The 26,533-nt window shown below is 46.2% G+C and overlaps 1 protein-coding gene across 5 annotated transcripts in view; it reads left to right on the plus strand.

The window, feature by feature from the left end:
- tbkbp1 (TBK1 binding protein 1) overlaps window positions 1–23,457 on the plus strand; it is a 110,326-nt gene extending 86,869 nt beyond the window's left edge. For all 5 annotated transcript variants that reach the window (XM_055656954.1, XM_055656951.1, XM_055656953.1 and 2 more), the window contains exons 8-10: window positions 12,823–12,941; window positions 16,844–17,271; window positions 22,069–23,457. In XM_055656954.1, the coding sequence (XP_055512929.1) occupies window positions 12,823–12,941; window positions 16,844–17,271; window positions 22,069–22,197 (676 nt within the window). In that variant the 3' untranslated portion in view covers window positions 22,198–23,457. The remainder of the gene's footprint in view (window positions 1–12,822; window positions 12,942–16,843; window positions 17,272–22,068) is intronic.
- Window positions 23,458–26,533: the final 3,076 nt, after the last annotated feature.

Below are 26,533 nucleotides of genomic sequence, written 5' to 3' on the forward strand. Positions count from 1 at the left end.
TCATATGCTGAGAGAATGGAGCAGCTGGGCTTGTACACTCTGGAGGGATCACATTGAATGGCGGTGCTGGCTCGAAGGGCCAAATGGCCTACTCCTGCACCTATTGTCTATTGTCTATTGTCAGGACTGCTCTCTAGTTGGTGATAAGATGGTTCAGTTGCCTGATAACAGCCGGGAAGAAACTGTCCCTGAATCTGGAGGTACAGTATGTGTTTTGAAACTTCTGCACATCTTGCTTGATAGAAGAGGGGGTGGCTGGGGTGAGACTAGTTCTTGATAATACTGGTGGTCTTGCCGAGGCAGCGTGAAGTGTAGATGGAGTCAATGGAAGGGAGGTTGAGGTTGGTGTTGGTGTGTGTGTGATGGTCTGGGCCGCGTCCACAACTCTCTGCAGCCACAATCACACCGTCTATTGCGAACCCCTGCCTTGGAACCATCGTTATAATCAGAATACAACCTTGACTCATGGCAACAAATGGTTCTGGATGCTGGCCAAGCTTCTGGCTAACATGTAATAGGTCACACATCTCACACCTCAGACTCCAGACATGAAGTGCTGCATGTGGTGGCTTAATAGGTCGTGTGAAAATAATTGTAACGTTAAAATAAGAAATGAAACAAAAGCAGGAGCCTAAGAGACGTACAGTAATTTATTGACCCCCCCACCCCCCAGCCAAATCAACACCCAACCTCCCCCCATGGGTAATTGTGAGATTCATCGCAAAATCTAATTTCACCAAAGAGTCTCCTTCATGTGTGCAGAGAGTCACAGGATGTGGGTTAGCTATCCTGAATGACACTTGATCTGAGTGCCTTGATAATCCATCTGAATGAGGATGTTAAGAGTAAAACATATGCTTGTTGGGAGGAGAGGCTTACACGGGCCAGACCAGGGAAAAACGACCAGCGCACAAAATCCATTTAAAATTACTAATCTGCCGAAATAGGATTTGCAAACAAATTGCTATCAATAATGGCAGAGACGCAGCGGGTGGAGCTGCTGCCTCACAGTGCCAGGCACCCAGGTTCGATTCTGAACTTGGTCTGTGAGGAGTTTCTCGTTCCCTCTGTGACCGTGTGGGTTTCTCCCGGGTGTTCCGGTTTCCTCATTCATCCAAAGAGTTGCTGGGTTTGCATGTTAGTTGGCTATAGTCATAGTCATAGAGTCTTACAGCATGGAGCTAGGCTCTTTGGCCCAACTTGCCCACACCCACCATCTACATTAGTCCCACCTGCCTGAGTTTGGGTCGTATCTCCCTATTACCTGTCCTATCCATGTACCTGTGTAAATGTTTCTTAAATGTTCCAGTGGTATATTGCCCCTGGTGTGCAGAGAGATGATGCAAGTGTGGGATAGCATAGAACTAGTGCGAACAGGTGATCAGGTCGGCATGGACTCTATGAGCTGTAGTCTCTGTTTCCATATTGTTCAATCAATTAATTTCCACTACAACGATATTCCCATCTACAGCAATCGATATTCTCTGCCAAATGTAGCATTAAATGTTAATGCGAGGATATCAACTCAAATCACAAGCGGCGCGGTGACACAGCGGTGGAGGTGCCTACCCTACTATCGCTCACAGCGCCAGAGACCCGGGTTCGATCCTGGCCACGGGTGCTGTCTGTACGGAGTTTGTACCTTCTCCCCGTTCTCTGGGATCTCTGATTCCCTCCCACACTCCAAAGACGTATTGGTTTGTACGCTAATGGGCCTGGTATAAATGGAAAAGTTGTCCCTAATGTAGGATAGTGTGAATGTGTGGGGATCGCTGGTCGATGCAGACTCGCTGGTTTCTGTGCTGTATATCTAAACTAAACTAAACTCAACAGCCAGAGGAAGTTAGACGGGGGAATGATTGCATACTCAATGTTTAATTATTTTTCATATATTTTATCGATCTAGGTGTGTAGAGGAAGAAGATATTGTCAGGGGTATTGATTGGACTGAGAAAGGAACAGGGAGATTGGAATTGATTTTACTATGCTTGGCGTGTATTAATTCCCCAAAGGTTCCTTAGTTCAGTTTAGTCTAGACTAGAGATGCAGCATGAAAACAGGCCCCTTGGCCCACCGACTCCATACCAACCGTCAATCAGCCCCATTCACACTAGTTTCTATCTCACCTTCGCATCCACTCCCTACACACTAGGGGCAATTTACAGAAGGTAATTAAACCCACGTGTCTTAGAGATGTGGGAGGAAACCCACGAGGTCACTGGGAGAACGTGCAAACTCCACACAGACAGCACCCAAGGTCAGGATTGGACCCTGGTCTCTAGAGCTGTGAGGCAGCGGCCCCTACCAGCTGCACCACCGTGCCACCCACTGCTTCCCGCATGTGCGTGCCACTTACAGTTTGGATCAGCGGTACAGTTCATTTCTTTCAGCTGTTTCCTAGTAAATCTCCTCTGTACTCTCTCTATTTTGTTGACATCCTTCCTATAATTAGGCGACCAAATTTGTACACCATACTCCAGAATTAGCCTCACCAATGCCTTGTACAATTTTAAACATTACATCCCAGGATTGGACCCCGTTCTCTAGAGCTGTTGGGCAGCGGTACAGTGGAAGTATCACAGGTCTCCCTGGAGCTCTGAAATGATGTAAATCTTATTGAATTAATTTCACGGTTTAGAAATGGACAATGAGATCTCAGGTCAGCTAACTGCGATGCTTCACAGGTATCACCGACTGGCATGAACACAGGAGACTTAGATGCTGAAACCTTGAGCAAAATACAAAATGCTGGAGAAACTCAATGGATCAGGCAGCTTCTGGATAGAGAATTACTGTGTCGGTGTTTCCTGAAACAGGGCCCGGACCCAAAATGTTACCCGTCTATTCCCTCTCCAGATGCTGCCTGTCCCGCTGTGTTCCTTCCTACAGCCCTTTGTGTTTTGCTCAAAGATAAGGTTTCATAGAAACACCTAGAAAATAGGTGCAGGAGTAGGCCATTCGGCCCTTCGAGCCTGCACCGCCATTCAATATGATCATGGCTGATCATCCAACTCAGTATACTGTACCTGCCTTCTCTCCATACCCCCCTGATCCCTTTAGCCACAAGGGCCACATCTAACTCCCTCTTAAATATAGCCAATGAACTGGTCTCAACTACCTTCTGTGGCAGAGAGTTCCAGAGATTCACCACTCTCTGTGTGAAAAATGTTTTCCTCATCTCGGTCCTAAAATATTTCCCCCTTATCCTTAAACTGTGTGACCCCTTGTTCTGGACTTCCCCAACATCGGGAACAATCTTCCTGCATCTAGCCTGTCCAACCCCCTAAGAATTTTGTAAGTTTCTATAAGATCCCCCCTCAATCTTCTAAATTCTAGCGAGGACAAGCCAAGTCTATCCAGTCTTTCTTCATATGAAAGTCCTGACATCCCAGGAATCAGTCTGGTGAACCTTTCAGAATTGTACATGTGGACCAATCTCATTTGGCACATTGGCCTTCATCAGTCAGAACAATGAGTATAGAAGTTGGGAGAACATGTTGCAGTTGTATAAGACATTGGTGAGGCCACATTTATGTTGTCAAGCTGGAAAGGGTGCAGAGAAGAATTCCGAGGATGTTGGCAGGACTCGAGCTGTAGGGGGGAGGTTGTGCAGGCTGGGACTCTATTCCTTGGAGCACAAGGGGCTTATGCGGGTGCGATCTTATAGAGATGTACAAAATCGTGAGAGGAATAGATTGGGTCGACCCTCAGAGCCTCTTGCCCATAGCAGGGGAATCGAAAAGCAGAGGACATGGGCTAAAGGTGAGAAGGGAAAAATTTAGTAGGAATCTGAGGGGTAACATTTTCACGCAAAGGGTGGTTGGGGTATGGAACGAGCTGCCAGAGCAGGTAATTGAGGCAAGTACTATTACAACATTTAAGAAAACATTTAGATAGGACAGATTTAGAGGGATATGGACCAAATGCAGGCAGATGCGAGAAGCGTAGATGGGACGTGTTGGTCGATGTAGGCTAGGTGGGTCGAAGGGCTGGTTCCCACACTGCAGGACTCTATGACTCTTATCACACCCACCACCTCCTTGCAATTTAAGCCGCTATGCGACCACCCTCTCTCCCCCCCCCCCCCCCCCCCCCCTCCCTCCCACCACCACCTACATCAGGACACTGTGGTCACCGTAGTAGGTGTTCAGTTTTTAAGTATTTTGGTAACCAGATCATTTTAATTTCCAATTTCTAAATTTCCAATACCCACACACTTCCTCTTCCCCCGGCCCCCCCGCCTCCTCCCCTTGTAGGCAGCCTAGTTGTGGGGAATCAGTTTTATAAACAGGAAAGGCCTGTGTTAAAATAGTAGAGAGATTGAACGCCCAAATGCCATAAGCATCTGCCGTTCAACATCACCAAATGGACTACGAAAGCTAAGAAATGTGCTGTGGTTTTAGTATTCTGGAGCAATCTCGCCCAAGGATCAAGAAAAAAAAAGTGTCTGGTTCATCAGTCTGACAGTAATCTAGTCACGAGATTCCCAGTCAGTTTAGAACCCAAGAGCATTAAGACAATGGAGCTAGAGAGTGCTCTTAAAGATAGCAGTTGTACAGAGCCCTAGTGAGACTACACCTGGAGTATTGTGTGCAGTTTTGGTCCCCTAATTTGAGGAAGGACATTCTTGCTATTGAGGGAGTGCAGCGTAGGTTAACAAGGTTAATTCCCGGGATGGCGGGACTGTCATATGCTGAGAGAATGGAGCAGCTGGGCTTGTACATTCTGGAGCTAAGAAAGATGAGAGGTAATCTCATTGAGACATATAAGATTGTTAAGGGTTTGGACACTGAAGGTTGGAGGCAGGAAACATGTTCCAGATGTTGGGGGAGTCCAGAACCAGGGGCCACAGTTTAAGAATAAGGGGTAAGCCATTTAGCACGGAGACGAGGATACACCTTTTCTCACAGAGAGTTGTAAGTCTGTGGAATTCTCTGCCTCAGAGGGTGGTTCTCTGGATGCCTCAGAGGCAGGTTCTCTGGATGCTTTCAAGAGAGAACTGGATAAGGCTTTTAAAGATAGCAGAGTCAGGGGATGTCGGGAGAGGCAGGAACGGGGTACTGATTGGGGATGATCAGCCGTGATCACATTGAATGGCGGTGCTGGCTTGAAGGGCTGAATGGCCTACTCCTGCACCTATTGTCTATTGAATAAGCTGCTCAGCGCTTCAAGTGCATCCGCCATTCAACGAGTGGCCTATTCCTGCTCCATTATCTGCATGTCCTTGGGTCCCATGATCATGGCTTATCTCCCTCTGTGTCAGTCCTCCCCATTTCCATTTACTTCCCCATTTCCATTTGGGCCTCTATCCCTCTAAACATTTCCTAACCCTGTACCTCGTTTGAGATTCTCCCACCACTAGAAACATCTAGACTTTGTCCAATCAACCAGTGGACTCATGCTTAGATGTGTTCATCATTTCTCATACAATCTGTTCAGACTTGATATCTGTTTCCAAACAGGTAGATTTCCAGCATTTTCTTTGATATTCTGTGTTATCTTAATTTTCTCGGATCGTTCTAGTTCTCTACTAGAACTCTGAATCTCTTACCCCCCAAAAAGGATGCAAGTAGCTGGAGTAACTTAAAGGGTTAGGCAGCGTCCTTGGACAACATGGATAGGTGACGTTTTGGGTTAGGATCCTTCTTCAGAATCTTTAGAAGATTGAGAGGGGGGATCTTATAGAAACTTACAAAATTCTTAAGGGGTTGGACAGGCTAGATGCAGGAAGATTGTTCCCGATGTTAGGGAAGTCCAGGACAAGGGGTCCAGCTTAAGGATAAAGGGGAAATCCTTTAAAACCGAGATGAGAAGAACGCTTTTCACACAGGGAGAGTGGTGAATCTCTGGAACTCTCTGCCACAGAGGGTAGTTGAGGCCAGTTCATTGGCTATATTAGAGAGGGAGTTAGAATCTGCCCTTGTGGCTAATTTTCTCAGGGGGTATGGAGTTCTCTAGGTACGGGATACTGAGTTGGATGATCAGCCCCAATCATATTGAATGGCGGTGCAGGCTAACTTAAAGGGTTAGGCAGCCTACTCCTGCACCTAATTTCTGATGTTTCTATGGTTAGGATCTATCTTCAGACTCCACAAAGTGATGCCCGCGTCCCACTTGGGCGTTTTTTTACAGGCGACTAGCCTGTCACCACGTGGGTATCGCCTGTATGGTCGTGAGTCGCCTCCTCGGTCGGCCAAAGAATCGTAGCATTTTTTCTGGTCGCCGCTGGGTTTTGAAATGTTTTGGCGGCATTTGGCTCGATGCCAATGAGCGTAGCGTGACTTCTCCCGACGTAGGTGCTGTCGGAGGTTGTCGCCGGTGCGGACTTGGTCTTTTTTTTTTGGTTGTTAAAGTATGATTCTATTTCAAATTTTATCTCGAAGGGGGGGGTCTATCGCCGGTTTTTCAACGACCTGTTACGATCATGACAGTCGCCTAAAAATAGCCTAAGTGGGACAGTCCCATAACTCAGTGTAAGGCGGCAACTCAACCGCTGCGCCACTGCGGCAGAATTAATGAGAGTAACTTACAAGAAGAATGAATGCGGGGGGAATGGGAATGCTCCCTGAGGCAGCGTAGACTGAATGGGTTGAAGGGCCTTCTTCAGGAAACTATATGGATGTGACTGTGAGTCCATTTGGCCACTTGTGGTTCAAGCAGTTTATAAAATCTCTTCTACATAAGTCACAAAGAGCAACATTTTTCCATTGACAACGCAAGTCCCAACAAGCAGTGACCGGACATTCATCAAGTCATAAGGCCATAGGTAATAGGAGCAGAAATAGGCCATTCGGCCCATCAAGTCTATTCCACCATTCAATCATGGCTGATCTGACTCTCCCTCCTAACCTCATTCTCCTGCCTTCTCCCCATAACTCCTGACACCCGTACTAATCAAGAATCTATCCATCCCTGCCTTAAAAATATCCATTGACTCGGCCTCCACAGCCTTCTGCTGCAAAGAATTCCATTGATTCACCATCCTCTGACTAAAGAAATTCCTCCTCGTCTTTCTAAAGGAACATCCTTTCATTCTGAGGCTATGACCTGGTCCCGCGACTCTCCAACTGGTGGAAACATCCTCTCCACATCCACCGTATCCAAGCCTTTCGCTATTCAGTAATTTTCAAGGAGGTAGTATCATATCTTGATGCTGCTATCTCTAGGCACAGCCTATTGGTGTTGCTGCCAACATTACATTTGCAAGTCATAAGTGAATCACAGTAGGTGGCGTCCTTGGTTCAGTGGTGGCGTTCTCTATTCTCAGTCGAAAGATCGCCGGTTTGTGGCTTGATCAAAGTTGAGCAAGTCATCGCGGATGGTGTTTCTGTGCTGAGAAATGTAAAATCATGGTGATTTGCCCAATTGATCCGAGTTTTGTTTGAAGAAGTACTACCGACTTCCAGAAGGCATTTGATAAGGTGCAGAAGAGAAAATCTCACTGCGGGAAGTATGATATTGGCAGAGATGTAACAAAAAAGATTGGCTGACTAATAGGTATCAAAGAGTCAGTCTGAAGAAGGGCCTCGACCTGAAACGTCACCCATTCCTTCTCACCGGAGATGTTGCCTGTCCCGCTGAGTTACTCCAGCATTTCGTGTCTTGTCTTAGGTGTTGAGGTTTGCTTTGTTTCGGGATCTGAGCAACTGGTCCAAATGTGTAGGGAGGAACTGCAGAGGCTGGTTTAAACCAAAAGGCAGAGACACAAAGCTGGAGTAACTCAGCGGATCAGGCTGTATCAGGGTCTCGATCCGAAACGTCACCTATACCTTCTCTCCGGAGATGCTGCCTGTCTCCAGCATTTTGTGCCTATCTTCTGGATGAAAGGATCTGTTCCTGTTGATAAGATTTGCAACAGGGATTGGCGTAAGGACATCAACATCTTACAATTTGTGTCGGTGACTTGGATGATAGCACCAAAGGTGTGGTCGCTAAATCTGCTCATGCCATGAAGCTCAAGAGCAGCCTCCAGGGGTGATTGTATAGTCCCGTTTAGGAAAAGTGTCTTTGGGCAGTCAGTATTTTCATATCGAGCGTCGCAGACCTGGAACGCGATACCATGCGTCATACGGGATCTGCCAACCCTTACCTCATTTACCAAACATCTAAAAACATGGTTACTGCAAAATCAAAACTGCAATCATAATCTACCTTAACATTATCCTATGGTACTCTTTTATTGATACTTTTTCACTTTATTGTTTGTTTTGTTTTGTTTTTGACTTCTGTTTTGACTCTTCTCTTATTGATTGATTGTGCTGTGATGTGTTTACCTTATTTACCAGAGGGACTAAAGATGGAAATTAGATACTGGCTACAATCTTGCGTATTACATGTAAATGTTTATTAATATGCACTGTCCCCAAAATAAATAAATAAATTACAAAATTACAATTACAATGGGAAAGTAAGTTGTGAAGTCTTACTCAAGAGTCAAGAGTGCATTATTGTCATATGTATCGGAATGGAACAATGAAATTCTTACTAATAACCATATAACAATTACAGCACGGAAACAGGCCATCTCGGCCCTACAAGTCCGTGCCGAACAACTTTTTTTCCCCTTAGTCCCACCTGCCTGCATTCATACCATAACCCTCCATTCCCTTCTCATCCATATGCCTATCCAATTTATTTTTAAATGATACCAATGAACCTGCCCCCACCACTTCCACTGGAAGCTCATTCCACACCACTACCACTCTCTGAGTAAAGAAGTTCCCCCTCATATTCCCCCTAAACTTCTGTCCCTTAATTCTGAAGTCATGTCCTCTTGTTGGAATCTTCCCTATTCTCAAAGTGAAAAGCTTGTCCACATCAACTCTGTCTATCCCTCTCATCATTTTAAAAACCTCTATCAAGTCCCCCCTTAACCTTCTGCGCTCCAGAGATTAAAGACCTAACTTATTCAACCTTGCAGCACAATAAGTTTGTAAACACAGAACTCAATAGCTAAGACCACCAAATAAAATTTAATATAAAGAAAAACAATTTAGCGCAAAAATATAACAGACGCAAAGTCTGCAGTTATCAAGGAGGAAGTGTTGTTGCTAATCCTAATGAATTTAAAAAGGAAAGTGGCTTTATTTAGTTTATTGTCACGTGTACTGAGGTACAGTGAAAAGCTTTTGCTGCGTGCTAACCAGTCAGTGGAAAGACTATATATGATTACAATCGAGCCGTCCACAATGTAGAGATACATGATAAAGGGAATGACGTTTACTGCAAAGCTGCCACAGCCAGACATAAAAACAGCTTTTTTTTCCACGATTAGTAGCTCTACGCAATAACCAAAAATCTGTAGCCTCCTTTCGCTCTGGTATTTTATTTAATTCACATGTTTAATCAATAATGTCTTGTTATTAATGTTTAATTTTTTATGTGTCATTCCTAAATGTCACTGTACGTCATGTTGTCACTTGCGGGCGGAGCACCAAGGCAAATTCCTTGTATGTGAATACTTGGCCAATAAACTTATTCATTCATTTATTCAATCATGGTAAAGTCCAGTAAAGTCTATTCCAGCTTTCTCCCACACAAAACGTCGCCTGCCCATTCCTTCCTGACGCTGCCTGACTCGCTGAACTACTCTAGCACTTTGTGTCTATCTTGGGTTAAACCAGCACTTGCAGTTCCTTTCTACACATTAAACGGGAGCCCTCTCGGATAATGTAAGCGATCCCTTGACCGGTTCAAATGATAGCTGTCTCCGGGGTCCTGGCAAGACCAATCTCAGTGATGCCTGTGACAAATAAACTGCAACCTTGTACCTTGAAACAGAGTCCGACAAATTTGATTGTCATTTTAGCCATGGGTGTTTGTGGGAACTTGCTGTGCATTAAATGACCAACATGTTTTTTTTTCCTGTCATACAATGCAGTTCAAAATCATTTCATTGATTGAAACATGCCCTGAGAAAGACTGGAGAAATGCAAGCACTTTCTTTCGAGGAATTTGGCAACCATTTGAGATCTGTTTGCCAAAAGACTCTACACAATGCGTTAGCTGGCATCAAAGCGTTTCATTACAGGGCAGAAATTACCACTGTCACTCTCATATGAACATTTAATCTGTTTTACACCAAAACCCCGACTGTGCTATTTTGACACGGGCTCTGACATTTTAACTCTGTGCCTCAGTAGCGAGCAGGAGTTAAATGATTTTACCAAGTACAACAGATCAGATTGTGGGTCAATGCAATATTGTCCCTCGCATCAGAGAAATTAAAGTTGTAAATTATAGTTATTGATGTTACACGAATAATATTTGTAACTGTTCTGCAGTAGACACTTGAACTGGGTACCATTAAATTAATGGGGGAAGAACCTGTTATGTGTGGACTATTCTCATCCTAATGGCCCTGTCCCACTGTACAAGTTCATTCATTAAAAAAATCAAACTCGTATTGAACGTAGTGGGTACGTCGGAGCTCATGGACGTCTCTTAGTGGCTCGTAACACTAACAGGCAGGTACTCGGGAAATGCGGTAAGCTCGGGAAGACTCGTGAAGATTTTTGCAACATGTTGAAAAATGTCCACGAGAGCCCCGAGTACCGACGAGCGACTGTTACCGTAAATCTCCGAGTTCGAATCAGGGCAAACTCGGGAGAACTCTTTGAATGAACTTGCACAGTGGGACAGGGCTTTTACACCATTGCCACGCTTTCTTTGGTTTAGTTTAGAGATACAGGCCCTTCGGCCCAGCAAGTCCGCACCACCCAGCGATCTCCAGGCACTAGCACTGCCTCGAGCACGAGGGACAGTTTATAATTTTAGTGAAGCCAATTAACCCGCAAAACCTGTACGTCTTTGGAGTGCGGGAGGAAACCGGAGCTCCCGGAGAAAACCCACGCAGGTCACGGGGAGAAGGTACAAACTCCGTACAGACAGCACCTGAGGTCAGGATCGAACCTGGGTCCCCGGCGCTTTAAGGCAGCAAGTCTACAGCTGCGCCATCGTGCCGCCCACATGCCATCCACTGAACGGCACAGGCACAAGCATTTCATGGCGGCACGGTGGCGCAACGGTAGAGTTACTGCCTTACAGCGAACGCAGCATTGGAGACCCGGGTTCGATCCCGACTGCGGGTGCTGTCTGTACGGAGTTTGTACGTTCTCCCCGTGACCGCGTGGGTTTTCTCCGAGATCTTCGGTTTCCTTCCACACTACAAAGACGTGCAGGAATGTAGATTAACTGGCTTGGTAAATGTAAAAAATGTCCCTAGTGGGTGTAGGATAGTGTTAATGTGCGGGGATCGCTGGTCGGCGCGGACCCGGTGGGCCGAAGGGCCTGTTTCCGCGCTGTATCTCTCTAAACTAAACTAAGGGTGGTCCCCAACAGCAAGTGGATGTGATGAATTATTCATTCAATACACATTTGATGTGAATAAGAGTCAAGACTTTTATTGTAATCACCATTTATGATTATTGGAAGTGGTGGTGATAGCGATCAGAAAATCTGAAAACAGTTGTAACAAAAATAACCTGTGGGTGGTCTGTGTGTGTTGTGAGTGGTTGAATGAGACCTATTTAATCTAAAGGAAGAAAAGCACCCAGCTTTCTTATAAATCTCACCACAAGAGCTTATCTTTTATCATTTTTATTTTCTCCCTACAATCTCATTTCCTTGCGGCGTTAGTTGGTGCAGGGTTTATTTCCACATGCTCCCCCACTGGCAGATACACCACATCCACATGATCATATTGAATGGCGGTGCTGGCTCGAAGGGCTGAATGGCCTACTCCTGCACCTATTTTCTATGTCTATGCTTCTATTCCTTTTCTCCAGAGATGCTGCCTGACCCGCTGATCTACTCCAGTATTTTGTGTCTATCTTCGGTGTAAACTAGCACCTGCAGTTGCTTCTTACACAAGGCCATCGATGTTGTTCGGTGGTTCAAGTTTAAGTTCAAGATTCAAGTGAGTTTATTGTCATGTCTCCCTGATAGGACAATGAAATTCTTGCTTTGCTTCAGCACACAGAACATAGTAGGCATTTACTACAGAACAGATCAGTGTGTCCATATACCATAATATAAATAGATACACACATGAATAAATAAACTGATAAAGTGCAAATAACAGATAATGGGTTATTAATAATCAGAGTTTTGTCCGAGTCAGGTTTGATGGCTGTGGGGAAGTAGCTATTCCTGAACCTGGTTGTTGCAGTCTTCAGGCTCCTGTACCTTCTACCTGAAAGTAGCAGGGAGATGAGTGTGTGGTCAGGATGGTGTGGGTCTTTGATGATACTGCCAGCCTTTTTGAGGCAGCGACTGCGATAAATCCCCTCGATGGAAGGAAGGTCAGAGCCAATGATGGACTGAAATGTGCACGCCCAGGAATTTGAAGCTCTTGACCCTTTCAACCATCGACCCGTTGATATAAACGGGGCTGTGGGTCCCCATCCTACTCCTTCCAAAGTCCACAATCAGTTCCTTGGTTTTGCTGGTGTTGAGGGCCAGGTTATTGCGCTGGCACCATATGGACAGTTGCTCGATCTCTCTTCTATACTCCGACTCATCCCCATCAGTGATACGTCCCACAACAGTGGTGTCGTCAGCGAACTTGATGATGGAGTTCGCACCGTGACTGGCTACGCAGTCATGAGTATAGAGTGAGTACAGCAGGGGGCTGAGCACGCAGCCTTGAGGTGCCCCCGTGCTGATTTGTTATCGCGTCTGACACATTTCCACCAATATGAACAGACTGTGGTCTGTGGTCTGGTTGCCCAAAGGCCCCCTTAATACCTCGTTTACATGGACCTGGTTGTTGAGAGTCTCCAGCCCTTTGCTCACTGACTTCTCTTCACTTTCTCCTTTCAGGCAAAGGCTGTTGCTGGCCTACAGCAAGTTGGCCCAGGAGTTCTGCCGTTTGCGTAGCCTGACAGAAGCGCAGACCGAGATCCTCACACGACTCTCTGAGGAACAGTCAACGAATAACGGTAAATAACAAATTAAACGACAGGCAGACCTGGGCACTGGTGGAGGCGCGGATGGTGTGAGTGCTGGTGGAAGATGCAGAATGCAACATACATACCTTGACGGGTGTAGGAAGCAACCGCAGGTGCAGGTTTAAAGCGAAGATAGACCAGGATGTGCTAGAATTTAGAAGATTGAGGGGGGGATCTTATAGAAACTTACTAAATTCTTAAGGGGTTGGACAGGCTAGATGCAGGAAGATTGTTCCCGATGTTGGGGGAAGTCCAGAACAAAGGGTCACAGTTTAAGGATAAGGGGGAAATCTTTTAGGACCGAGATGAGAAAAACATTTTTCACACAGAGAGTGGTGAATCTGTGGAATTCTCTGCCACAGAATGTAGTTGAGGCCAGTTCATTGGCTATATTTAAGAGGGAGTTAGACGTGGCCCTTGTGGCTAAAGGGATCAGGGGGAATGGAGAGAAGGGAGGTACAGGATACTGAGTTGGATGATCAGCCATGATCATATTGAATGGCGGTGCAGGCTCAAAGGGACGAATGGCCTACTCCTGCACCAATTTTCTATGTTTCTATGTAAAAAAAAAGCTGGAGTAACTCAGCGGGTCAGACAGCATCTCTGGAGAGAAGGAATGGGAGACGTTTCAGGTCTGAAGAAGGGTCTCGGCCCAAAACGTCACCCATTCCTTCTCTCCAGAGATGCTGCCTGTCCCGCTGAGTTACTCCAGAATTTTGTGTCTATCTAAGTTTTAAACCAGCATCTGCAGTTCCTTGCCACACAGAGATATTGACTGTCCATTCTCTCTACAGATGCTGCCCAATCCACAGAGTTCCTCCAGCACGTTGTCTATTGCTCGAGATTTCAACAACGGCAGTTCCTTGTGTCTACACTATTCATATAAATATCCAATTCGTTAAGTGTTTAAGAAGGAACTGCAGATGCTGGAAAATCGAAGGTACACAAAAATACTGGAGAAACTGAGCGGGTGCTAGCAGCATCTATGGAGCGAAGGAAATAGGCAACGTTTCGGGCCGAAACCCAAAGGGTTTTGGCCCGAAACGTTGCCTGTTTCTTTTGTTTCCAATTCCTTCGCTCCATAGATGCTGCTGCACCTCCTGAGTTTCTCCAGTATTTTTGTGTACCTTCGATTCCTTAAGTCTTGCTTCTGCTATTCTATATAATATAGTATAGTTTAGTTTATTGCCATGTGTACCAAAGTACAGTGAAAAGCTTTTTGTTGCGTGCTATCCAGTCCGTGGAAAGACTATACATGTTTGCGATCACGCCGTGCGCAGAGTACAGATACAGGATGAAGGGAATAGCGGTTAGTGCACAATAAAGTCTGATGAAAGATAATCTGAATGACTCCAATGAGATAGATGGTAGCTCAGGGCCGCTCTCTAGTTGGTGGTAGGATGGTTCGGTTGCCAGATAACAGCTGGGAAGAAAGTGTCCCCGAAGTGGGATTGTGTTGTCGTTGGCATGGACCCGGTGCGGGCATTTTCATGCTGGATCTTGGATAGACATGAAGTGGTGGAGTAATGCCCCTGTCCCACTTAGGAAACCTGAACGGAAACCAATGGAGACTTTGCTCCCCACCCAAGGTTTCCGTGCGGTTCCCGGAGGTTGCAGGTGGTTGCCGGAGGTTGCAGGCAGTGAGTGGAAGCAGGTAGGGAGACTGACAAAAACTTCCGGGAACCTTGGGTGGGGCGCAAAGTCTCCAGAGGTTTCCTTTCAGGTTTCCTAAGTGGGACAGGCAGCATCTCTGGAGAAAAAGGATGGGTGACGTTTTGGGTTCGGAACCCATTCTCCAATCATGGCTGATCCTTTATCTCAACATCTATGTACGTTAAAATGTTCAGTGATTTAACCATTGTGGCCTCCATGATAGAGGATTCAATCCGTCATCCCTGTTGAACTTACCAACCAGAAACCATTGCATCTTTTGCACCATCTATCTATCCCTTACTCCATTGCCTCCTGCACCATAAAGATTGCCCCATCTTCAACTCAACTCTGGCACGATTCCCCCCCCCCCCCCCCCCCCCCCTTATCATTTTTGGTCCCACAGATGTAAATGTCCTGTTTGGATGATATATTAAAAAGACCAACGTGCTTGAGTAATTCAGCACCCAAGGCAGCATCTCTGAAGAATATGGACAAGTGACATTTAGGGTTGGAACCCTTCTTCAGACTGAAAGTAAAAGGGGGAGGAGCGGGGGGGGGAGAGAATTTGGGGGAGAGGCATAAACTGGACTCCTTGCCCACTACTCAATGGCTTTACAGTTTAGTTTATTGTCACGTGTACTGAGTTTTTGTTGCGTGCTATCCTGTCGGTGGAAAGACAATACAAGATCAGTACTCAGTGCCGGATTTACGTATAAGTTAAACAAGCTATAGCTTAGGGCCCCCACTTTCTAGGGGGCCCCCCGAAAAAATTGATGGGCCTCGAGGTCTAGGGGGGCCCCCGGCCAAGGCAGAACACCTACCGTTCAACTCTGGGCGGCCCCCCTCTCTATCTCTCTCTCTCTCCATCTCCCCCCGCTATCCGTGTCCGGGCCGCCGGGCTCCGCTCGCTCCTCATCCGCCGGCACGGCACGGCCGCCTTGCACATGCGCACAACCACGGCCAGCACATCATCGGCCGCTCTGCGCATGCGCACTGCAACGGCAACTGGTCGGCGCGCTGGGCACTTTCTCCCTCGCTTTGAATTGTGGGAGATTTGGCCGCCATGGCTGTCCGGTCGTTGGGGGCTTCACAAGTGGAACAGCTTAGGGCCTCTCTTCATCTAAATCCGGCACTGTCAGTATTGGCCATCGGGCCATTTACAGTGTATGATACATGATAAGGGAATGATGTTTAGTGCAAGGTAGAGACAGCAAAGCCCGGTCATGGATAGTCCGGGGGGCGCTCACCAATGAGGTGCATGGTAGTTCAGCACTGCTCTCTGGTTGTGGTGGGATGAATCAGATGCCTGATAGCAGCTGGGAAGAAACTGCCCCTGAATCTGGAGGTGTGTGTTTTCACACTTCCATACTTCGTACCTAATGGGAGAGGGGAGAGGGGAGAGGGGAGAAGAGGGAGTAGCCGGGGGGGGAAGATTTGTCCCCGATTATGCTGGTGGACTTGCCGAGACAGCGTGAAGTGTAGATGGTGTCAAATGGTCTGAGCTACGTCCATCAGGCAAACCAACCTCCCTTCGTGACCAGTCACTGGCCAGTGTAATCTTTTTTTTTTTTAATCAAAAAATTTATTCAATTATTAAAAAATAATATTTACACTACAATAAAACAAGCCAGAACCCACCACCATAATACAATACAAACATATATCCATAATAAACTATTATACAATTATGATACAATCCTTATTGAGGATACATTCAACACCCTGCGGAGCCCAGCAGTCCCGGAACTCCCTCAGGGTGCCCACAGACAGGGCGTATTCCCTTTTCTAATCCCACCCGGGCACGGACGTAACCCCGGAAAAGGGGCGGGCAACTGGCCCGGGTAGAGCCCTCCGCCGCCTGGCGCCGTGACTCGCGGATGGCCAGCTTGGCCAGGCCCAGGAGCAAGTGTAATCTTCTTGTCGAGACCACACTCGAGATTAGAAGTTGTTCAGCCAGAGCTGAACACACTTCCGGCATCTGTACACAATGGTGTCTGTCTCGTGCTTCTTGTGCTTCTTGTGTGTGGTGGTGGAAACAGGGCACGCGACGTGAACGCTCTTTCCTTGACCCCAGCCATTGCAATGATACACCTTGTAGTTGCCCCAGTACTGCAGAATTTCACCTGAATAGACCTGAAGAAGGGTCGCGCCCCTATTCCTTTTCTTCAGAGTTACGCCTGTATTTTGTGTCTGTCACCGTAACCAACGTACGCCTTAAATGTGATGTTTTACTCTTGCAGCCCACCCCCAATCCTCAGCTTACATGAAGCAAGAAGCCTACTCCAGCTACCCCAGGAGCTCAAGGCATCTTCTCCGAAGCAGCTTCCGGGGCCGTCGGAGTTATTCCGAGATCAGCGATGCGAGCGTGTACCGCCACACGATGCCGGCGGGGCAGCAGGAGGAGGAGGAGACCTCGTCCAGACTTGGGCAGTACCACCCCAGCGATTACCTCAAGGTGCCGGACAGCACGGACGATGGGCCGTACAACGACGGGCAGCTGGAGTCGGACGAGGAGGACTGGATGACCCACAGCCCGCCCGGCACGTTGGACAGGGGAATGAGGAGCACCTCGTCCTGCACCGCGCTCCCCATCCCCGACAGTTCCAGCGGCAGGAATTCCACCGAATACTCCAAGTCGGAGCACGCTCAGTCCTGGCCTTCCATCAACGTAAGTCCACACTTTACCACCCCCTGTCACCCACAACGTACGTTCTTCCTGAGTTCCAGGAGCAGGATGCGGCCATTCGGCCCATCAAGTCTACTCCGCCAATCATTCACGGCTGATCTAGCCCTCCCTCCTAACCCCATTCCCCTGCCTTCTCCTCATAACCCCTGACACCCGTACTAGATTCAAGATTCAAGATTCAAGAGAATTTATTGTCATGTGTCCCTGATAGGACAATGACATTCTTGCTTTGCTTCAGCACAACAGAATATAGAAGGCATGAATACTAATCTAGACTAACACTAATACTAATCAAAGAATTTGACAATCTCCACTTTAAAACTGGGGGCCACAGTTTAAGAATAAGGGGTAGGCCATTTAGAACGGAGATGAGGAAACAGTTTTTCACACAGAGAGTTGTGAGTCTGTGGAACTCTCTGCCTCAGAGGGCGGTGGAGGCCGGTTCTCTGGATACTTTCAAGAGAGAGCTAGATAGGGCTCTTAAAGATAGCGGAGTCGGGGGATATGGGAAGAAGGCAGGAAAGGGGGACTGATTGGGGACGATCAGCCATGATCGTATTGAATGGCGGCGCTGGCCCGAAGGGCCGAATGGCCCACTCCTGCACCTATTGTCTATTGTCTAAAACATCCATTGACTTGGTCTCCACAGCAGTCTGTGGCAAAGAATTCCACAGATTACAGCCCTCTGACTAAAGAAATTCCTCTTTTTCCTTCTTCACTGGGTTTTAGTGAAGGCAACGTGGCAGTTCTAGCATTCACTTCTGCACGCTTCATTCTTATACAGCGCAGAGAATTGCAATACAAATTGTGGGTATTTAGAATCAGAGAACATTGAACAAATGTTACAGGGAGAATGTGTAGGAAAGAACTGCAGATGCTGGTTTAAATCGAAGGTAGACACATTCAGACCGTTCTGAAGAAGGGTCTCGACCCGGAACGTCACCCTTTCCTTCTCTCCAGGACTGAGCTTGTTCCTGCCTTCTTCCCATATCCCCTGACTCCGCTACCTTTAAGAGCTCTATCTAGCTCTCCCTTGAAAGTATCCAGAGAACCGGCCTCCACCGCCCTCGGAGGCAGAGAATTCCCGCCGAGTTACTCCAGCATTTTGTGTCTATCTTTGGTTACGGGGAAAAGGGCAGGAGAATAAGGCAGAGTGGGGAAAAATGGATCAGCCATGATCGAATGGTGGAGTAGACGCGATGGATCGAATGGCCTATTTCTGCTCCTATACCTTGTGATCTAACAGTACAGCATTGGAGCAGGCGCTTTGGCCCTTACTGCCTTTGCTGAACATAGTGCCGTGATAAACTACACATCTGCCTACATATGATTCGCACCCCTCCCTTGATTATTAAGGGCGTCCAAGGTTACGGGGAGGAGGGGAGGAGAATGGGGTTGAGAAGTTTAGCTTAGTTGAGTTTTAGAGATACAGGGGGGGGGGAAATAGACAAAAATGCTGGAGAAACTCAGTGGGTGAGGCAGCATCTATGGAGCGAAGGAATAGGTGACGTTTCGTCCCGAAACGTCACCTATTCCTTCGCTCCATAGATGCTGCCTCACCCGCTGAGTTTCTCCAGCATTTTTGTCTACCTTCGATTTCTCCGGCATCTGCAGTTCTTTCTTAAACAGGGGGAAAAAAATAGGTCACCCATGATCGAATGGCAGAGCTGACTCGATGGGCTGAATGGCCCTATATCTTATGGTCATTCCCCGCTATTCACGGCTTCTCCATGTGCCTACAGTATCTAAACAACACTTCCATGCCGAGTAAGGGGTCACCGGTCTCTTGTTGATTCAAAATGAAACAGTTAACTTATCTGACAGAAGTTCAAGTTCATGTTCACATTTGTTGTCACGTGCCCCAATTCAATTCAATTCAAGGTACAGTGATACAGGATCAACTACAAAATCCTGGTCCTCACCTACAAAGCCCTCCACCATCTGGCCCCCCCATATCTCACTGACCTCCTCTCCCCCTACCAACTCTCACGGTCCCTCAGATCCACATCAGCCGGTCTCCTCTCCATCCACAAGTTCAACCTCCGCAGTTTTTGGGACAGAGCCTTCTCCAGGGCAGCTCCCAGGCTCTGGAACTCCCTCCCCCAACTGACCCGCAATTCCGTGTCCCTCACCATCTTCCAGTCCCGCCTCAAGACCCATCTCTTCACCTCTGCCTATCCTTAGCCCCACGTCCCCCTCCCTTTCCATCTGTGCTTGAATTGCCTCATATTGTGTTTTGAATTGAATTCTGTCTCTAATTTGTGTACTAGTCATGTCTCTACTATTTATTTCATTCCACTTACATGTTTTTCCTCTACTTGCTAAATTTTTTTTAAGGTGTCCTTGAGACTCTTAAAAGGCGCCCATAAATAAAATTTATCATTATTATTATTATTATTATTATTTGAGTTGCCATACAGCCATACTAATTGAAAAGAACACAATACACATATAAAATAAAATTTAACATAAACATCCACCACAGTGGAATAAACATTCCCCCCTGTGATGGAAGGCAATAAAGTTCAGTCATGTTCCTCCTTTGTTCGTCCGTGGCCGGGGCCTCGAACCCATCGCACTTGTCGTTGCCGACGGTCCGATGTCCGATGCCCTCTCGTCGGGATGATCAAAACTCCGGCGTCGGGACGGACTGCAACACTCCGCGGCGTGGAAGATCATTTCCATTGTTGAGTGTAATTGGATTTGATTTGAAGACTGGAGGGTCACCAATGGCCAAATTGAATTGGGAAGCCAGGGTGGACGGAATGGACATTCGACAAGAGATTTGCTATTTTCGTGACTCAGGGTGTGACGAAACCCTGAAGGAAATAGGCAACGTTTCGGGACGAAACCCGGAAGGGTTTCGGCCCAAAACGTTGCCTATTTCCTTCGCTCCATAGATGCTGCCTCACCCGCTGAGTTTCCCCAGCATTTCTGTCCACGTTCAATGCAAATTGGGTTTTACATCAAGTTCACTAGACCTATTGTCATTTCATCACAACAGTCATTTTTTAAAAATCCCACTTATGTTAATTTGCATAGCTTCAATGTGACTATAAAATAATAAACTTTCTTTAGGTGCATAGAGATTAATGTGCACATTTTAAGAGGTTACTAAATGGGAGTTGACCAGAGGGCTGAGAGTACGGTGGAAGATACGAGGGGATGAGACTAGCCCTTATAGCACAGGGCGGCACGGTGGTGCAGTGGTAGAGTATATTGCATTACAGGGTAATGACCTAGGTTCGATCCTGACTACGGGTGCAGTCTGTATGGAGTTTGTACGTTCTCCTTGTGACCGCGTGGGTTTTCTCCAGGTGCTCCGGTTTCCTCCCACACTCCAAAGACGTCCAGGTTTGAAGGTTAATTGGCTTTGGTAGAAGTTGTAAAATTGTCCCTAGGATACTATTAGTGTGCGGGGTGATTGCTGGTTGGCGCGGACTCTGTAATATTGGCCTTCGGTGCTAATATCATTTTATTCTCCATCATTGCATTAAACTCACAATATATAGGAGCTGAGAATTGAATACCTGATGTTCAGTTCCAGAGAACTTTCAGCAGAGCATGATAATGTAATATATCGTGGGATTCACACGAGAGGTTTTCATCCCTTATTAGTAACGTGAAAATAATTCAATGTGATAAAAAATAATTCAATCGCAGGAGGATGAGGGGTGATCTTATAGAGGTGTACAAAATCAAGAGAGGACTAGATCGGGTGGATGCTCTTGCCCAGAGTAGGGGAATCGAGAACCAGCGAACATAGGTTTAAGGTGAGTGGGGAAAAATTTAATAGGAACCTGAGGGGTCACTTTTTCACACAAAGGGCGGTGGGTGCATGGAACGAGCTGCCGGTGGAGGTAGTTGTGGCAGGTGCTATCGCAGCTTTTAAAAAACAATTAGACAGGTACATGGATGGGATAGGTTTAGAGAGATATGGGCCAAAGCAGGTGGGACCAGTGTCGATGGGACATGTTGGTTGGTGTGGGCAAGTTGGGCAGGAGGGCCATTTTCCATGCTCTATGACTCTATGAAAAGCATTATAAAGTTATTATCCACTGTCAACATCGAACCTTATCACCATGCTAAATATGCCCAGGTTAAGTATAACTTCTTTTCACAACCTATTAATGTGTAATAGCTTCCAGTAAGGTTCAAGTTCAAGTTCAAGTGAGTTTATTGTCATGTATCCCTGATAGGACAATGAAATTCTGGCTTTGCTTCAGCACACAGAACATAGTAGGCATTTACTACAAAACAGATCAGTGTGTCCATATGTTATAATATAAATATATACACACAATAATAAATAAAATGATAAAGTGCAAATAACAGATAATTGGTTATTAATAATAATCGGAGTTTTGTCCGAGCCAGGTTTAATAGCCTGATGGCTGTGGGGAAGTAGCTATTCCTGAACCTGGTTGTTGCAGTCTTCAGGCTCCTGTACCTTCTACCTAAAGGTAGCAGGGAGATGAGTGTGTGGCCAGGATGGTGTGGGTCTTTGATGATACTTCCAGCCTTTTTGAGGCAGCGACTACGATAAATCCCCTCGATGGAAGGAAGGTCAGAGCCGATGATGGACGGGGCAGTGTTTACTACTTTTTGTAGTTTTTTCCTCTCCAGGGCGGTCTGTGGTTTCAAATGATTGTACGTAGCACTCGGGCAAGTGGGACTAGTGTAGATGGGGCATGTTGGCTGTCTTGGGTAGGTTGGGCCAAAGGGCCATGAGTCTATGACGCTGAGCTCGTTACTGATTTGTTTCTTTCCTTTGGCCAGCTCTGGATGGAGACGGGAGACTCGGACATGAGGAGCTGTCCACTGTGCCAGTTGGCCTTCCCCATCAATTATCCAGATGATGCCCTGATAAAACACATCGACACCCACCTGGAAAACAGCAAGATCTGACTGATACTCTCCACGCTGAACCGCAGGACTGAAGCACGCTAGGCAGCAAAGCAAAGGCTCTCGAAAGATGACCCAAGGCAACCAACGTCACCCAAACCAAAGCACCATCTAATTCTCTTCCTGGCTGATGTCTTTTGTTACAGCTGCGGGGGGCAGCAGCCTGGGTAGGACCGGTGGTGGAGCAAGAGATTGAGGAATGCAGGTTAATGATCAATGAACATAACGTTGAGTGATTGGGAGGAGGATTGCAAGTTATTGATCGGCAAGAGTTCAGTAGGACAAACGATATGTCTTCCAGTAGAATCAGTTTACTTCCAAAAGCTAAATACTTGAACATTGGTAGGCGGGGAACTTAGCTGTGCTGAATGGGAGATCACACAATGGGAAGGGTTAGGAAAACGGATGTTAAACTGTCAACCCGTTCTTTAATGGAATAAACTGAGTTAGTAGAACACACCATGAGATCCCGTGGAGATAACCACATCAATATTGTGTAAGAAAGAACTGCAGATACTGGTTGAAACCGAAGATAGACACAAAAACAAGTTGGAGTAAGCTTTTTTTGTGTCTACCGCATCAGTGTGGTTAGCTCCCAGTTGGAGAAGATAACTAACTACTTTTGGTGAGTAGTGAGATGCAGAAACTGATCCCTGGCATGGCATTCAAAGGATGAAGGTTGAGCTGGGCTCTCGACCAATGTAAATTTAGAGCCCATTGATCATCTCATTGCAAATTCTATTTACTGTAAGATATTACACATCTTAATGTAGCACAGTAGAAGAAGAAAACTAATTTGACATTAATATCGGCAGTCACTTGAACCTGGGTCATGTAGCATCATTGCACGCATGCCTTCCATTCACATTTCGTCGTACTTAAAACATTTATGCTGGCCAGTGTATTTTGAGTGTTGTGCGTTACCTCAGCCCTGCTCAATGCAACGGATATTCCACATATCCCGAGTTTACACTAGTACACGGCCGCATACTCATATGCACCCATGCACCCATGCACAAGGGCATTCTCACACACAATACACTCACACACACACACACGCAGGCAAACTCACTGATAATGAATTGTTCTAATAGGTTATCACTTGCAGTATATTGATTACCCATTGATCCAAAGATCCTAGTGATTGACTACAGGGAAGGAGATTCTAATACTAGGATTTGTACTGGGCGCGATCTCAAAGAGATCATGAAATTTTATATTCTCTGTGTATGTGTGTATATGAAATAAAAATCTAACACGTGCTATTGTTTCTATCACCATGTTTCACATTCACATTTAGAATGGGAATTGGCTTTGGAAAATTGCCAGACTGTGCTGGTCAGAATCTGGCGACACTGTGGCACAGCTGGTAGCAACACTGTGCTGCCTCACAGCTCCAGAGACCCGGGTTCACTCCTGACCTCATCTGCGCTGCCTGTGTGGAGTTTGCACGTTCTCCTTGTGACCGCATGGGTTTCCTCCGAGTGCTCCGGTTTCCTCCCACATCCCAAAGATGTGCAGGTTTGCAGATTAACTAGCAAGCTAGTGTGCAAGGGAGTGGATGAGGAAAGTGGGATAAAATGAAATTAAGTGTGAACAGGTGATCGATCGATGGTTGGTGCGAACTCGGTGGATAGGAGGGTCTATTCCATGCGACATCTCTTAACTCTAAACTCCAGTTCAACCACTGTGATAATGCAATTACAACTTAACTTTAACACAGGAAGCTAACATTAAAAATGTGGTATAAGGAACTTATATTAGAAAGCAAAATGTGAATTGATTTTTGTCTGTGTGCCCTGATGCAAATAATGCCCAGCTTCCTCCAGACCGTCTCCCCTGGGACATATATATTTACAAAGCTTGCCCAAATTAACAGTATAATGATTAGCCTCTTATTTCTAGGCTCATAATGCAATGTCTAACAGAGCTCTGCATAGGTGGAAGTGGCATCTTTCAGATGAGATATTACACTGGCAACCCATCTATGCTCTTGGTCAGTGTAAAAAATCTTATGGGAACAAAAGCAGAAATATTTTACTCTAGTCGACATTCATCCTTAAACCAACATCTATAAAATAAGAATTAAAAGCAAGGAACTATGTATGCCAGTTAATACCCAAAATGACACAAAGTGCTTGAGGAGGTTAATGGGTTAGGTAGCATCTCCAGAGAACATAGATAGATGCCTTCTTCAGATAGACAAGATATCAAGACAATGTCTTAACTTCTATATTCAATTCCTTGACTGATGACGGTTAGGCTGCCAAAAACCTACCTCGTCACCATAACTCCTTGATCCTTCTGCTCTACAACACTCCCAGGGTCTTACTGACCACTGCAAAGTTCCAGTCCCGGTTTGACTTCCTAAAATGCAACGCTTACCTGAAATAAACGCCATTAGCCATTCCTCAGCTCGCTTACCAAGCTGATTGAGATTTATTATGTGTAGGAAGGAGCTGCAGATCCTGGCTTAAACCGAGATAGACACAAAATGCTGGAGTAACTCAGCGAGACAGGCAGTATCTTTGGATAGAAGGAATGGGTGACATTTCGGGTCGAGACCCTTCTTCTGTTAGGGATTAGGGAATCGAGAGCTATATCAGTCTGAAAAGAAGGGTCTCGACCTGAAACGTCAGCCATTCCTTCTCTCCAGAGATGCTGCCTGTCCCGCTGAGTTACTCCACCATTTTGTGTGTCTATCTTTAAGATTTATTCTATTCAATTCCTTGATTGATGAAGGGCAGCATTGTTCACCAACCTACCTCCCTGCGATGGGGAGAGCTGGCAAGGATTTTGATAAAGCAATGTGATGGAATAGTGCAAGGTAATGAATAAGATTGGTACCCAGGAAAGACAGCAAGGTGTTTGGCTGATAGCAAGGTGGAGAACCTGCAATCAATATCAAGAGACTCCAGTGTGATCGCTGAGCATGAGGATGGCTTTATGTGATGGCTAGGTTCCTGAGATTACATTGGAGTCAGCATCATGCCCGCAGCCAACTGTTGTTTCCTGTAATATATGCAAGAGTGTGAGAGGGTTTAAATTTGAACAGTTGGCTGCCTTAGCATTTCTCATCTTCCGCTCAGCCACCAAATGTTGCTGTTAGGGTTTCCGTGCCCCCTGGGGAATTTTACCATTCGCTTTGCATCTCACACTCTGCCAGCAACTTTTTTCACTGTCCATTTTGTACTTCCGCTGATTGCATCTTAATCTTCTGCTGAGAAGCGGATTGGCATCACTTGTTGAGATAATAGACGTGATGCACGACTCGGGTACAACGTGAGGAGTTAGGGTCTGGTGATAGAGAGTACTTTGACCACAACACGATGCGACTGTTTATGTTTGTGCATCTCATATTGACATCGATGTCTTCAGTTGAAGTAAAGTAACAACATGGCGATCACCGACATGAGACCGACAGACACTTTAATAACTGGTGTGGTCTCACCATTACTAAATGCAGAGAGCAGCTGAAGAAAAGCACCACGCAGGTCAGATTCTCCCAAATTGCAACCTGGGCGTCCAGGAGCGGAAAAGGCTGCAAAAAGTTGTAAACACTGCCCAGTCCATCATCGGCTCTGACCTCCCTACCATCGATTGCAGGCGGTGCCTCAAAAAGGCTGCCAGCATCATCAAGGTCCCACACCATCCTGGCCACACACCCATCTCCCCGCTGCCTTCAGGTAGAAGGAACAGGAGCCTGAAATCTGCAACATCCAGGTTCAGGAACAGCCACTTCCCCACAGCCATCAGACTATTAAACACAACTTCAAACAGACTATGAACTATAACAGCCTATTTCACTTTATCTGTTTATTTATGTATGTATATATATATTCTATAGTATATGGTCACACTGATCTGATCTGATCTGTATTTATGCCTAAAACATTCTGTCGTGCTGCAGCAAGCAAGAATTTCATTGTCCTATCTGGGACGCATGACAATAAGCTCTCTTGACTTGACTCAACCACTGGCCTTTGTTAAATAAACTAAATTCACTCAAGGAGGCAGCTAATTCACTTTGGATTGGCAACTGGATTAAGTACCTGATATCATGCGGAACTGGCATGCAGGCCACGTGTTGTCCATTTTCCTAACGTTAGTCATAACTTTTTTTTTGACAATTGCCCTTAGGGTCATTATTTGTTTTCTGATTATCACCCACCACCCACCACCCTCTGTGTAACAAACTCACACCTTGCATGGACTTTAAACTTTGCCCCTCTTACCGTAAACCTATGTCCTCTAGTCTTAGACATCGGGGGGGGGAGGGGAAAGGTTCTGACTGTCTACCCTATCTATGCTACTCATAGTTTTTGTAGACTTCCACCAG

Source organism: Leucoraja erinacea, chromosome 27 (genome assembly GCF_028641065.1).
Source record: "Leucoraja erinacea ecotype New England chromosome 27, Leri_hhj_1, whole genome shotgun sequence".
NCBI classification, from domain to species: domain Eukaryota; kingdom Metazoa; phylum Chordata; class Chondrichthyes; order Rajiformes; family Rajidae; genus Leucoraja; species Leucoraja erinaceus.